Source organism: Heptranchias perlo, unplaced genomic scaffold, assembly GCF_035084215.1.
Source record: "Heptranchias perlo isolate sHepPer1 unplaced genomic scaffold, sHepPer1.hap1 HAP1_SCAFFOLD_44, whole genome shotgun sequence".
In the NCBI taxonomy this organism is placed as follows: Eukaryota; Metazoa; Chordata; class Chondrichthyes; order Hexanchiformes; family Hexanchidae; genus Heptranchias; species Heptranchias perlo.
Genome location: NW_027139453.1, coordinates 4,957,193 through 4,972,593, shown reverse-complemented (window position 1 = coordinate 4,972,593; position 15,401 = coordinate 4,957,193). Strand labels below are relative to the sequence as shown.

General features: G+C 45.5%; 1 gene segment (V, D, J or C); it reads left to right on the top strand.

Moving 5' to 3' along the window:
- Positions 1-11,596: 11,596 nt before the first annotated feature.
- Positions 11,597-13,075, top strand: LOC137312862 (T cell receptor beta variable 6-6-like). The segment is given in 2 exon segments: positions 11,597-11,731; positions 12,677-13,075. Coding segments are annotated over 2 exon segments (405 nt in total).
- Positions 13,076-15,401: the final 2,326 nt, after the last annotated feature.

Sequence of the window (15,401 nt, the reverse complement as noted above, 5' to 3'; positions counted from 1 at the left end):
CAAAACCGCGCTTTGCAGCGTCCTGTTTTTTTTGCAGAGCAAACCTTCATTTGAAAAGAAGTTGAAACGAGTTAGAATTTAGTGAGAGATTAGATATAGAGGCACTGGCGAAGATGCAAAAAAGGTTTACAAGCATGATATGAGAATTGAGAGGTTATAACTATCAGGAAATCGTGAACAGGTTGGGGCTCTTTTCTTTAGAGAAGCGAAGGCTGAGAGGTGACGCAATGGAGCTTATTAAACGTATGAATGGGACTGATAGGGCAAATGTAGGGAACATGTTTTTACATGTGGGGGAGACCAGAAGCAGGTACCAAAAATAAAAAATAGCATTTTTAATCCAAAGGGTACTCAGGAGAAACGTCTTGAACCAAAGAGGGTTTAGAATGTGAATCTCGCCACTACATGAGTAGTTGAGGCCAACAGCAAAGATCTCTTTAAGCGGAGGGCAGTTAAATACGTGAGGAAGAAAGAAATCAACGCATATGCTGATTGTGTGAGATGAAATAATATGGGAGGAGTCTCGTGTGCAGTTGAACGGCCTGTTTCCGTGGTATTCATTCTATGCCATTAGAGTGATGAGCAGGAATACGAACAGTGTGTGAATGATTTTTGAATTTGGGAAATGATTCCTGGGTGAGGGAGATGGATATGGGATCATTGCAGGAATAAATGTTGGAAAGCGTGTTGATCTAATGGTCTTGTGATCAAGAAGGCCAACGTAATGTTAGCTTTTATTGCTAGGGGGATAGAATACAAAAACAGGGAGGTATTGCTGCAGTTAAATAAGGTATTGGTGAGACCGCACCTGGAATACTGCATACAGTTTTGGTATCCATACTTAAGAAAATACATACTTGCTCTCGAGGCGGTACAAAGAAGGTTCACTCGGTTAATCCCGGGGATGATGGGGCGGACATATGAGGAGATGTTGAGTAGATTGGGACTCTACTCATTGGAGTTAAGAAGAATGAGAGGCGATCTTATTGAAAAATATAAGATTGTGAAGGGGCTTGATCGGATGGATGCGGTAAGGATGTTCCCAAGGATGGGTGAAACTCGAACGAGGGGGCATGATCATAGAATAAGGGGCTGCACGTTCAAAACTGAGATGAGGAGAAACTTCTTCACTCAGAGGGTAGTTGGTCTGTGGAATTTGCTGCCCCAGGAAGGTGTGGAAGCTGCATCATTGAATAAATTAAAAACAGAAATAGACAGTTTCTGAGAAGTAAAGGGAATTAGGGGTTACGGGGAGAGGGCAGGAAATTGGACATGAATTTAGATTTGAGTTTAGGATCAGATCAGCCATGATCTTATTGAATGTCGGAGCAGGCTCGAGGGGCCGATTGGCCTACTCCTGCTCCTATTTCTTATGTTCTTATGTTCTTTTCTACACTTTGTCACTGTTCCTGTTGGCGGGTGAGTAAAGCGAGCGTCCGGTGTCACAAAGAGGCCTTTGGGTCTGGAGCAGCATTAGAGATGCCACAAATCAAGTGTTAAATACGGGCGGGATAGGTGAAAAGAGAAAGAGAGGAAGGAAAAAATACAGATTCAAAGAAAGTCAAAAGACTTTTGTATTTTCATCCATTCACTCTGTTAGTTTTCCAAGAGGACAGCAGAGGGCGTTCTAGGACCATCAAACAGAGCAGCGCCTTGAACATAATTGAATTGGAAAAGGAGGAGTCCATTCATCCCCTCGAGCCTGTAACATTGGAACAGGAGGAAGTCAGTCAATTCCCTCGACTCTGTTCCGCCATTCAATTAGTTCATTTATGATCTGTATCTCAACGGCATTTCCCCGCCTTTGTTCCATATCCCTAGACACCCTGACCAAAAACAATCTATAAATCTCAGTCTTGGAAGCTTCAATTGACACCCCGCGTCCACACCTTTTTGGGGGAGAGATTTCCAAATTTCCACTACCCTTTGTGAGAAGAAGTCTGACTGACTTCACCCCTGAACCGCCTTAGTCTAAGTTTAAGGTGACCCCTTGTTCTGGACTCCCCAGACAGGAAATGGTTTCTTTCTATTTACCCTATCAAATCCTTTAATCATCTGAAACACCTCAATTAAATCACCTCTTAATCTTCTATATTCCAGGCAATACAAGCCAAGTGTATGCCAACTGACCTCATAATTTAATCCACGAAGCCCCGGTACCATTCTGTTGAATGATCTATGCACCCTTTCCAAGGCCAATAGATCCTTCTGAGCTCAGGGGCCCGGAACTGAACGCAGCACTCCAGATGGAGCCTGCCCAAGGCTGTCTAAAACTGCAGTATAACTACCATCCTTTCTTATTCCAGTCCCCTTGAGATGAAGGCCAACATTCCATTAGCCTTTTCACTTATTTTATGTATCTGTCCATGAATTTTGGTGATTTCTGTTCCTGGACCCCTCAATCTCGCTGCTCCTCCACAGTTCATACCTTTTCAGCAAGGGGTGGGCTGTCAATCAGAGAGAGTGGGGCGGGACTGTCAATTAGAGAGGGAGGGCGGGGCGTTTCCTAACCTGCATCACTACATGATGTTGTTGTACGATCTGCCTCTCGTTATATAACGGGCTTGGTTTAGGCCAGCGTTGTCCAATAGCTGATCGCCACATGTGGCAAATTGGTTATCTAGATATAGTTAATTGCATAACTAATTGTAAATAGAAAATATACAATTTCGTCATAAGCAACCACATTGGTTCTAATTGGTTCAACCGGAAAAGGGGGCCTGTCCAACCCAGCATCACTTCCTTATTCTCTTCATGTTTTCCTGAATGATTTGAAAAGGGCGGGTTGGCTCCTCACAAGACTCACCGCTGCTGTTCTCGCTCCTTTCCTTATTAAGACTGAAGCTTAAAGTAAAAGATGAATCTGTTGCTCGGCCTGATCATCTTGATTCATCGTAAGTTATTTTTAAACCATTATTCTTGTTCGTAACATTTATTAACGTTTTTGATCGTTCTGTCTTTCCCTCTTACTTTCTTCCTTTCTTTCTTTCTCCATTTCCCCAGTGCCCCGAATGTCCCTATTTAATGATATCCTCCTCTCCCCGGCTCTTTCCCAGACGTGAAATCGAAGAGGATTCACCAGATCCCCGGCGCTGTCTCCAGATTTCCTGAGGAGGGAGTGGAACTGAAGTGCACGGTGGAGGGCACCAGCAACCCTAACATGTATTGGTACAGGCAATACCGGGGGAAGGGGCCAGAGTTCATGTTTTACTCCATAGGTACCAATCACGCGAGTCCAGAGGAGAAGGTGGACGGTTTTACCGCCAAGCGACCGAATGACAAGCAGTTCAACCTGGAGACCTCCAGCCTCTGGCCGAATCACTCGGCCGTGTATTACTGCGCCTGGAGTCTGCACAGTGACTCAGAGAGATCGAGGAGTTTAACAAAAACCCTAAAGTGGGCAGGAAACACCTGTTTGACACAAAACCGCGCTTCGCCTCTACCTGTTGGTTTCTTTTGCAGAGCAAACTTTTGTTTGACAAGATTCTATAATAAACTTGAGAGATTAGGTATACAGGCACTGGAGGATGTGCATTAAGGATTTACAAGAGTGATACGAGAATTGAGAGGTTATAACTATCAGGAAAGTTTGAACAGGGTGGGGATCTTTTCTGTAGAAAAGCGAAGGCTGAGAGATGACCCGATGGAGTTCATTAAAATTACGATAGGGGTTGATCGGGTAGACGTAGGGATCATGTTAACACTTGTGGGGGAGTCCAGATGTAGGGACCTTAAATATTACATAGTCGTTAATTAATCCAAAGGGAATTCAGGAGAAACTTCTTTACCCAGAGAGTGGCTAGAATTTCGAACTCGTCACCACATGGAGTAGTTGAGGCGAATAGTGGAGATGCATTTAAGGGGAATGTTGATAAATGCAAATGGAAGAAAGGAATGAACGGAAATGCTGATTGGGTGAGATGAAATAACGTGGGAGGAGGCCCCTGTGCATCAGAAACACAAGCATAGACCAGTTGGGCCGAATGGCCTATTTCTGCTCTCTTTATAGAATCATAGAAATGTTACAGCACGGAAGGACGCCATTTGTCCCATAATGTCCGTGCCGCCTCCATGCAACAGCCATCCAACTAGTCCCAGTCCCCCGCTCTGTCCTCATAACCCTGCATTATTTTCCTTTCAAGTACTTATCCATTTCCCTTTTGCAGGCCATGATTGAATTTGCCTCCACCACCCGCTCAGGCAGTGTATTCCAGATCCTAACCACACGCTATGTAAAAAAGTTTTTCCTCGTGTCGCCTTTGTTTCATTTTCCAATCACCTTAAATCGATATCCTCTGGTGGTTGACCGCTCCACCAATGGGAAGAGTTTCTCTCGATCCACTCTCTCGAGACCCTTCATGATTTGAATACCTCTCTCAAATCTCCTCGCAATCGCAGCTTCTCCAGTCTATCCACGTAACTGAAGTCCCTCATCCCTGGAATCATTCTAGAAAATCTCTCTGCACCCTCATCGTTCACATCCTTCCTAAAGTGCGGTGCCCAGAACTGGACACAATACTCAGTTGTGTCCGAACCAATGTTTTATAAAAGTTCATCATGACTTCCTTACTTGTGTACTCTATGCCTCTATTTTTAAAGCACAGGATCCCGTATGCATTTTTAACGCTTTTTCAACGTGCCCTGCTACCTTCAACGATTTGTGCAAGCATACCCTCAGATATCCCTATCACTGTACCCCTTTTCGAGTTGTGCCCTCTAGTTTATTTTGCCCCTCCTCGTTCTTCCTACCGAAATGTATCATTCGCTATTTTCTGCGTTTAATTTCATCTGCCATGTTGGGTTTTGTAGCAGAGCGAACGTGTATTTGATACAAACAAGAGACAGGTTAAAATAAAAGTGAGAGATTAGATAACGAGGCACTGGAGAAGGTGCAACAAATATTTACGAACATGATACCAGAACTGGGAGGTTATAACTATGAGGAAAGACTGAACAGGCTGGAGCTCTTTTCTTTAGAAAAGCCAAGGCAGAGAGATGATTTGATAATGGTCTTTAAAACAATGACAGGGTTTGATAGGGTAAACTTAGAGAGGATGTTTCCACTTGTGTGGGAGACCAGAACTAGGGGCCATAAATATAAAATAGTGACTAATTAATTCAATAGGGAATTCAGGAGAAACTTCTTTACACAGAGAGAGGTTAGAATGTGGAATTCGCTACTACAAGGAATGGTTGAGGCGAATAGAATAGATGTATTTAAGGGGAAGGTGGATAAGTACATGAGGGGGAAAGGGATAGACGGACATGCTGATTACGTGAGTGGTAGAAAGTGAGAGGAGGCTCGTGTGGAGCATAAATACCAGCATAGACCAGTTTGGAGGAACGGCCTGTTTAGGTGCTGTTCATTCCATGTAATTAGAGTCATGAGAAGGAATACAAACAGCATGGGAATGATTTGTGAATTTGGGGATCAGACTGCTGGGTGAGGGAGGTAGATGTGGCATCGGTGCAGGAAAATTTGGGACAAACGCGTTTGGACCGCATGGTCTTTTCTACACTTTGTCGCTGTTTCTGTTCGCGGGTAAGTAAAGCGAGCGCCCGGTGTCACAAAGAGGCGTTCGGGTCTGGTGCAGCATTAGAGATCTTCCAAATCAAGTGTTAAATGCAGGCGGGATGGACGAAAAGAGAAAGAGATGAAGAAGGAAAGAAGGGAAAAAAGGAAGAAAGAAAGAATGTAAAAAGACGGTTGGATTTTTATCCAACGAAACTGCGTTTGCTTTCTCCACGGGGACAGCAGAGGGCGATCTACGACCATGAAACAGAGCAGTGCCCTGAACATGGTTGACTTGGAACAGGAGGAGGCCATTCAGTCCTTCTGCTCTGCTCCGCTATTCAATTAGTTCATGGCTGGTCTGCACCTCAACACCATTTACCCGCCATTGCTCAACATCTCTTATCCCAAAAAATCTAATGATATCTCTGTTGTAAGCCCGATTTACCCCCAGCATCCACATCCTTTTGAGGGGTGAGAGTTCCAGATTTACACTCCCCTTTGTGTGAAGAAGTCGTACTGATATCAACCTTAACGGCCTAGCTCTAATTGTAAGGTTAGGATCCCCCCACCCCAAACACACACACACTCCTTGTTCTGAACTCCCCCACCAGAGGAAATGGTTTCCTTCTTACTACGCTGTCAAATCCTTTATTGATCTGAAACACCTCATTTAGATCACCCCTTAATCTTTTATATTCCAGAGAATACAAGCCAAGTTTATGCATCTTGTGCTCGTTATATAACCCTCTAATCCCCGGTATCATTCTGCTCAAATAGCCCTGCGCCCTCCGCAAGACCAATATATCCTTCTGAATTGCATTGCCCAGAACTGAATGTAGTTCTCCTGATGGGGTCTAACCAGAGCTCTCTATATAACTGGAGCATAACTTCCACCCCTTTGTATTCCAATCCCCTTGAGGAAAAGGCCAAAATTCCATCAGCCTTTTCACGTATTTCATGTATCTGTCCACTAGTTTTCGTGATTTCCGTACAAGGACCCCTAAATCTCTCTGCTCCTCCACAGTTCCTGGCTTCATAGCTTTTGGGAAATACCCTCTGATTTACCTTTCTTAGTTCCAAACTGAATGACCTCACACTTGCCCACATTGAATTCCATCTGCCGCAGTTTTGACCACTTAATTAAACTCTCTATGGGCCCATTGCAACTTCTTGCTTCCATTTGCTCGACTTATCGCTCATCAGAGAGAGAGGGGCGGGGCTGTCAATCATAGAGGGAGGGTCGAGGATGTCAATCAGAGCGGGAGGGTCGAGTATGTCAGTCAGAGAGGGAGGGTGGAGGATGTCAAAAAGAGGGGTAAGGTCGAGGATGTCAATAAGAAAGGGAAGGTCGAGGCTGTCAATCAGAGATCGAGGGCTGGAGCTTGATATCAGAGAGGGAGGGTCGAGGGTGCCATTCAGAGAGGGAGGGTCGAGGTTGTCAACCAGAGGGGGAGGGTCCAGGCTTGAAATCAGAGAAGGAGCGGCGGGGCTTTAAATCAGAGAGGGAGGGTCGAGGCTGTCAATCAGAGAGGGAGGGTCGAGGATGACAATCAGAGAGGGAGGGTCGAGGATGACAATCAGAGAGGGAGGGTCGAGGATGACAATCATAGAGGGAGGGTCGAGGATGTCAGTCAGAGAGGGAGGGTCGAGGATGACAATCATAGAGGGAGGGTCGAGGATGACAATCATAGAGGGAGGGTCGAGGATGACAATCATAGAGGGAGGGTCGAGGATGACAATCATAGAGGGAGGGTCGAGGATGACAATCAGAGAGGGAGGGTCGAGGATAACAATCATAGAGGGAGGGTCGAGGATGACAATCATAGTGGGAGGGTCGAGGATGACAATCATAGATGGAGGGTCGAGGATGTCAGTCAGAGAGGGAGGGTCGAGGATGTCAGTCAGAGAGGGAGGGTCGAGGATGACAATCAGAGAGGGAGGGTCGAGGATGACAATCATAGAGGGAGGGTCGAGGATGTCAGTCAGAGAGGGAGGGTCGAGGATGACAATCAGAGAGGGAGGGTCGAGGATGTCAGTCAGAGAGGGAGGGTCGAGGATGTCAGTCAGAGAGGGAGGGTCGAGGATGTCAGTCAGAGAGGGAGGGTCAAGGATATCAGTCAGAGAGGGAGGGTGGAGGATGTCATTCAGAGGGGTAAGGTCGAGGATGTCAATCAGAAAGGGAAGGTCGAGGCTGTCAATCAGAGATCGAGGGCTGGAGCTTTATATCAGAGAGGGAGGGTCGAGGGTGCCAATCTGAGAAGGAGGGTCGAGGTTGTCAATCAGAGGGGGAGGGTCGAGGCTATCAATCAGAGAAGGAGCGGCGGGGCTTTAAATCAGAGAGGGAGGGTCGAGGCTGTCAATCAGAGTGGGACGGTCGAGGATATCAATCAGAGAGTGAGGGGCGAGGCTTTAAGTCAGAGAGGCAGGGTCGAGGCTGTCAATCGGAGAGGGAAGGCGGGGCTTGTCCAAATCTGCATCACTTCCTTCTGCTCTTCATGTTTCCCTCAATGATTTGAAAAGAGCGGGTTGGCTCCTCACAAGACTCAACGCTGCTGTTCTCATTCCTTTCCTTATTAAGACAAAGCTTCAAGTAAATGATGTCTCTGTTACTGGGTCTGATCATCTTATTTCAACGTAAAAGATATTTTCAAACAATAATTTCAGTTAATAACATTTATTTACGTTTTTGTTCTTTATTTCTTTCTTCCTGTCTTTCATTCATTCATTCTTTATCTCCTTTCCGTCCTTCCTTCGATCCTTCTTTGTTATTATCTTCCCCCTTTCCTTCTTTCTTTCTTTCGTTCGTTCTTTCTCTGCTTCTTTCTCTTTTTTCCTTCCTCCTTTCCTTCTTACCTTCCTTCCCTTATCCCTTCTTTCTTTCTCTCTTTCGCTCTTTCTCTCTTCCACTCTTTCTTTCTTTCTCTATTTTTCTTTTTTTCTGATTGTCCCTCTTTCTCTTTTTCTCTCTTGCTCTCTTTCTACGTTTCCCCGAATGTCCCCATTTAATTATATCTTCCTCCCCCGTTTCATTCGCAGACGTGAACTCGCAGATTATCCGCCAGACGCCCGCCACTGTCTCCAAATTTCATGGGGAGGGAGTGGAACTGAATTGCGCTGTGGAGGGCACCATTACGCCAAGCATCTATTGGTACAGACAATACCCGGGGAAAGAGCCAGAGTTTATGTTTTACTCTGCGGGTACTAATTTCGTGACTCCGGAGGGGACGGTGGACGGATTTACCGCCGAGCGTTCGAATGACCACCAGTTCAACCTGGAGACCTCCAGCCTGCGGGCGAATCACTCGGCCTTGTATTACTGCGCCTGGAGTCAGCACAGTGACTCAGAGAGATCGAGGAGCTCAACAAAAACCCCAAAGTGGGCAGGAAACACCTGTTTAATTTAAAACCGCGCGTCGCCTCCTCCTGTTGGAATTTTTGCTGAGTGAACGTGTCTTTGACAAAACGAGACGGATTAGAATAAACGTGAGGGATTAGATATAGAGACGCTGGAGAAGGTGCAACAAAGATTTACAAGGATGATACCAGAACTGAGTGGTTATAACTGTCAGGAAAGACTGAACAGGGTGGTGCTCTTTTGTCTAGAAAAGAGAATGCTGAGGGGTGACCTGATAGAGGTCTTTAAAATGATGTAAGAGTTGATAGGGTGGGTGTAGAGGACGTGTTTCCTCTGGTCGGAAGACTAACATTAGGCACCATAAATTAAATGGTCACGATTAAATCCGATAAGAAATTCAGGAGAAGTGTCTTTACTCAGAGAAAGGTTAGAATGTGGAACTCGCTACCACAAGCAGTGGTTGAGGTGATTAGCATAGATACATTTGAGGGGAAGCGAGATAAGTACACGAGGGAGAAAGGAACAGAAGGCTATGCTTATAGGGTGAGATGAAGTAAGGAGGGATCAAGCATTATGGGGCTGATTTGTGAAGTTCGAGATCTGACTCCTGGGTATCGAGCGGCGCGGGGAGACGTTACGGGAGAGGGGTCAGTGTGGGAATAAATTGGTTTAACGGGTTTGGACCTCATGGTCTTTTCTACACTTTGTCGTTGTTCCTGTTGTCGGGTAAACGCCCCATGTCACATATAAAACCTTAGGGTCTGGAGCTGGAGTGGATTAGAGAGCCTACAAATCAAATGTTCAACATAGGCAGGATAGAGGAAAAGGGAGCGAGAGAAAGAAAGAACATACGAATTAAGATCAGGAGTAGGCCATCAGGCCCCTCGAGCCTGCTCTGCCATTTGATAAGATCATGGCTGATCTGATTGCGACCTCAACCCTTCTTTCCCCGTCTACCAACAATAACCTTTGCCTCCCTTGTTAATCAGGAATCTACCTAACTCAGCCTGAAAAATACTCAATGACCCTGCCTCCACCGCTCTCTGGGGAAGGGAGATCCACAGACTCCACATCTCCATCTTAAATGGAAGACCCCTTATTTTTAAACGGTGGACCTTTGTTCTAATCTCGCTCGGAGGGGAAACATCCCCTCAGCATCTACTCCTTCTCTTCCCCACAGGATCTTATATGTTTCAATAAGATCACCTCTCATTCTTCTAAACGCCAGGCCCAACTTGTCCAACTTTTACACATAAGATAACCCCCTCATCCCAGAAATCAAGAAAGAATGAATGAAGGATGGAAATAAAGATAGACGGAAAAATTGAAAGAAGGAATGTTGAAATTTGGTGAGTTTTCATCCTCTGAGATTGTGTTTTAATTCTCCAACCAAACAGCAGAGGGCGCTCTAGGAACATAAACTGCAGAAGTGTCCTGAACATTGTTTAATAATAACAGAAGGAGGCCATTCAACCCCTCGAGTCAGTTACTTCGGAACAGGAGGAAGCCGTTCAGCCCCCCGATGCTGTTATACAGAAACACGAGGAGGACATTCAGCCACTCGGGCTTGCTACACCATTCAATTGGATCAAAGCTGATCTGTACCTCATCTTTATGTATCCGCCTTGGAGCTGTAACTATTAATACCCTTAGGTAACAAAAATCAATCGATCTCAGTCTTGAAAGCTGCAAATGACCCCCAGCTTCCACAGCCCTTTGGGGGAGAGAGTTCCAGATTTCCACTGTCCTTTCTGTGACGAAGTGCCTCCTGACTTCACACCTGAACGGTGCGGTTTTAATTTTAGGAGTTTTTTATGCATTCATTGCTTGTCGACGTCGCTGGTAAGGCCGGCATTTATTGCCCATCCCTAATTGACGTTGGGAAGACGGTGGTGAGCTGCCTTCTTGAACCGCTACAGGTTATGCCAGCTTGTTCTGGACTCCCCCTCCAGAGGACATAGTTGCTCTACAGCTATAATAGCGAAACATTTTAGCATCAATCTGATTATCCCTCAATCTTCTACGCTCAAGGTAATACCAGCCTAACCTATGCAACCTGTCCTCATAATTTAACCCTTTTAGCCCCGGTTTTATTTGGGTGAATCTGCACTGCAACCTCTCCAAGGCCAATATATCCATCCTGAGGTGCGGTGCCCTGAACTGAATGCAGTTCTCCAGATTGGGTCTGACCAGAACTCTTTACAACTGTAAGTTCACTTCCAACCCTTTTTATTCCAGCTTTCCTGAGATAAAGGCCAACTTTCCATTAGCTTTTTAAATTACTTGTTCTGCTTGTCCACTAGATTTTAGGGATTTCAGTGCATGAACCCCCTAAACCTCTCTGCTCCTCCACAGTTCCGAGCTACTCATCATTTAGAAAATATTCTGGTCTATCTCTGTTAGGTTCAAAGTGGATGACCTCACACATGTCCACGTTAAACTCAGTCTTCTGCAGCTTTGCCCACTCACTTAGCCTATCAATTTGCAACAACCTGCTCCCATCCGCTCTGCTTACTGTCAATCAAAGAGGGAGGGGCGGTGCTGTATATCAGAGAGGAAGCGGCAGGGCTGTCAATCAGAAATGGCGAGGCGGGCCTGTCAATCAGTTTGTTAAGGTCGGAGCTGACATTCAGATGGAGTGCGGAGGGGTTGTCAATCAGAGCGGACGGGGCGGGGCTTTAAAATCGAGCCAGCGGGGCGGGCGGGTCTGTCAATTCCATTTCCATTCTTGCACAGAACAGTATCTTAGCTCGGGCATCTGGGCAACTTGTTCACCGTTGGGCTCCACCTCTCAGACCCTTTGTCCCCGATCATGCGGATTTGTCTATTGTCCTGCACGTTGCCGTTGTTCCTATTGGCGGGTAAGTAAAGAGAGAGCTCAGCGTCACATGAAGGGCGAGAGAAAGGAAAGAAAGATGGAAAGAGAGAAAGAAAGAATGAAAGATAGAAAGCAAGAAAGTGATAACAGGAAGAAGGAAAGAAAGAAAGAAAGAAAGGGAGAATGAAAGAGAGCAGCATTATTGGAGCAAAGAGACTGTATCTGTTCAGTGAAAAATAAAGGCGATAAATTATGTTTGAAATACAGGCGGGATGGACAGAGAGAGCACAGGGTTATTGTTATTTTGTTTGAACCAGTAAGTGATATTTTCGATGTCAATCGCTGACAGTTGTCCCTTGTACAAGGAGAGCCTCATTAAAACAACTGGCTTCCAACAAACTACATATTCATAAGGGTTTAGGATATTCTTCTGTTTTTGACGAATCGATTAAGCTCAGCATTTCTAGCGGTGCAGCAGATTGAATGTGTCTGTTAAGGAGCAGGAGAAGGCCATTCAGCCCCTCGAGTCTCTTTCGCCATTCAATTAGACCACGGTCGATCTGTATCTTAACTCGATCTACCGTCCTTGGTTCCGTTACCTTTAATAGCCCAGCCTAATCTAAATCTACCAATTTCAGTTTTGAAATTTTCAATTGACCCCCAGTCTCAACAGTTTTTTGAGGAGAGATTTCGAGATTTCCACTCCCCTTTGTGAAGAAGTGCTTCCTTGCATCAACCCGAAACGGCAGATCTCTAATTTTAATGTCCTCTTTCTTCAGGACTCCCCCACCAGAGAAAATAGTTTCACACTATTTACCCTATCTAATACTTCAATCTTCTTAAACACCTCAATTTGATTCAAGTGACAAATACAGGCAACACATCGAATGAAATTAAATGGAACAGTTAATAATTAAACAGGTTCGTTGTGTCTTATTTCTGGGGAAATGAATGTATTTGCTGTTTATTCCTGATTTGTTTCGAGAAGTTGGCCAGTGTCAGAAGATCGTGCAGTCCCGGAAATATGTGACGGTGAGAGATGGGGAGTCGGTGACTATTCCGTGCACCCAACAAGGGACTGATGCTTACATGTACTGGTACCGTCAGTATTCCGGCCTGGGACTCGAGCTGCTCTTGCAGGCGGTGCAGGGAGGAGATTCGAGCAGGGCAGACGGGATCACGGAGCGATTTTTTGCCAAGAAATCTGCAGACAATTCCTTCGATCTGAGGATATCGAGCGTGCAGCCGAACGACACGGCGCGGTATTTCTGTGCCTGCAGTGATGCACAGAGACACATTCGGGCTGATCTGTGCAACATAAACCTCCGCCTGTCTCGGACATGACCCTCCAACTAGTTCTAATGATAGATAGATAGCAAGCTAGATAGATGGATAGTTAGAGAGAAAGATATAGATAGATAGATAGATGGATAGATGGAGAGAGATAGAGAGATCGATCTCTCCCCCTCTCTCTATCCATTTCTCTCTGCCTCCCTCTCCCTCCCGCTCCCACTCTCCCTCACCTCTCTCTCCTTCTCTCTCTTATTTTCTCCCCACTGTCTCCCCCTCTCTTTCTCCCCCTCTCGCCTATATCTCTCAAGAGGATGTAACATGAGAAAATGTCCATTAACATCCGTGTCTTTTGCAGAGGCTGTGACCGAAAGGATTATTCAAAAGCATAGATTCCTGACCGGGTACAGATTGGGATCGGTGATTTTGACATGTTTTGTACCCAAAGAACATCCCAGAACCTACTGGTATCGACAGGCCCCAAATCTGCCCATGGAGGTCCTCATCTCCGCATATCGGACGGAGAGCCCCGAGATATCCAAAGGGTTCGAAGGGCGAGTGTCTGCAGCCAGGGGCAGGGACGATTCCTACCACCTTAACCTGACCCAAATTCAGCCCAGTGACACAGCTGTGTATTACTGCGCTAGCGATAGTACCACAGCGTCAAGATCACGGCGCGACTCGCTTCAAAAAGCTCCGGGCCACCTCAGGGGTCGGGGGGGTTGTTGAGGAATAAAGGGCGCTAAAACCACAAAGCCTCCGCCATCAGGAAAGAGTGATCAGTGAAAGAGGCTGAGATAAGTTCTCTCTCTCTCTCTCTTTCGCTCTCTGTCTGTCCATCTATCTCTATCTCTCTCTCTCTATCTCTCTATCTATCTGTCAGTCTGTCTATCTATCTATCTTATTGTTTAACTATCTGCCTTTCTGTCTGTCCGTCTGTCCATCAATCTCCATCTCTCTCTGTCTCTCTATTTCTCTATGTCTATCTAACTATCTATCCACCCCTCTATCTATCTATCTCTCTATGTCTATCTATCTATCTATCTATCTATCCACCCCTCTATCCATCTATCGCTCTCTTTCTATGTAACTATCTATCCATCTATTTATCTATCTATCTATCTTTCTGTCTACCTGTCTATCTGTCTCTCTATCTCTCTTTCTCTATCTGTCTATCTCTCTCTCTATCTCTCTATCTTTGTTTCTATCTGTCAATATTACACGTGTCTCCCTATGATACTAGAGAGTAATTCCCAAACTCTCGTCATCAAAGTATATTCATATCCCTCCTGTTATTTGAATTATTGCCAAGAGATGCGCTGATTACCTGGTTCATGTCAGACCGCTTAAAAAAAACCTGTCACCGATGTTTCATATTGTTCATAGGCGAGTCACCTCTCCAGATGCGTCTCCAGACACCTGCCTTCTGACGGACGTTTGAGAATCCGTTGTAAACCGTTAACCCACTTCTCTGTCAGATTTTAGCTTCCTTGCTGATGTGTTTTTCAGTGACTCTCGGATGTCAGCCCAACGAAGAAATTAACCCTTTTATGTTTGTTTAGCATATGGAAACTGAAACTGGCACTGTGACCCAACAATGTTTTTTTTTAGAATCATAGAATCGTACAGCACAGATGGAGGCAATTCGGCCCGTCGTGCCCGTGCTGGCTTTTTGAAAGAGCCATCCAATTAGTCCCACACCAGCCTCATCCCGCCCCTTTTCATCTCACCCTATCAGCATGACCTTCTATCCCATTCGCCCTCATGTACCTCTCTAGCTTCCGGGTGCTTCCTATTTAATCAGATGCGAAAGGTAAACCGCCTTTAAATTAGTTTCAGGCACCGAGCTAATGTCGAATCAACAAATCATGATTCACAAGGTTGAATATCTAACCTTGTTTCTTGCATTGATCCCACGTAAGTCGAAGTAAACGTATGAAGGGGTCTTTGTGAAGTACTGTGTTATGATGTCAGCTGTGGCTCATTTAATTGCGCACTTGTCTCGAAGTTCGGAAGTGGTGGGGTCGAATCTAATTCCAGAGACTTTGAGCCCAAAATCGTGGTTAATTGTACTGAAGGAGTACTGTACCGTTGGAGGATCAGTACTGAGGAAGCGTCGCACTGCCGGAGTTGCTGTCGTTTGTATAAGATGTTGAACCGAGGCCCCGTCTGCCCTCTAGAATGGACGTAAAATATCCCATGGTCATTGTTGTAAGAAAAGCAGTGGAGTTCTTCAAGGTGTCCTGAGCCAACATTTATGCCTCAAACTCACACCTAGAAAAACCCTAGATGATCAGGTCATTTATTTCATTGTGGTTTGTGGGAGCTTGCTGTGCGCAAATTGGCTGCTGCGTTTCGTACATTACAACAGCGGCTTCACTTCTAATTGGTTCGAAAGCGCTTTGGGACATCCTGAGATCGTG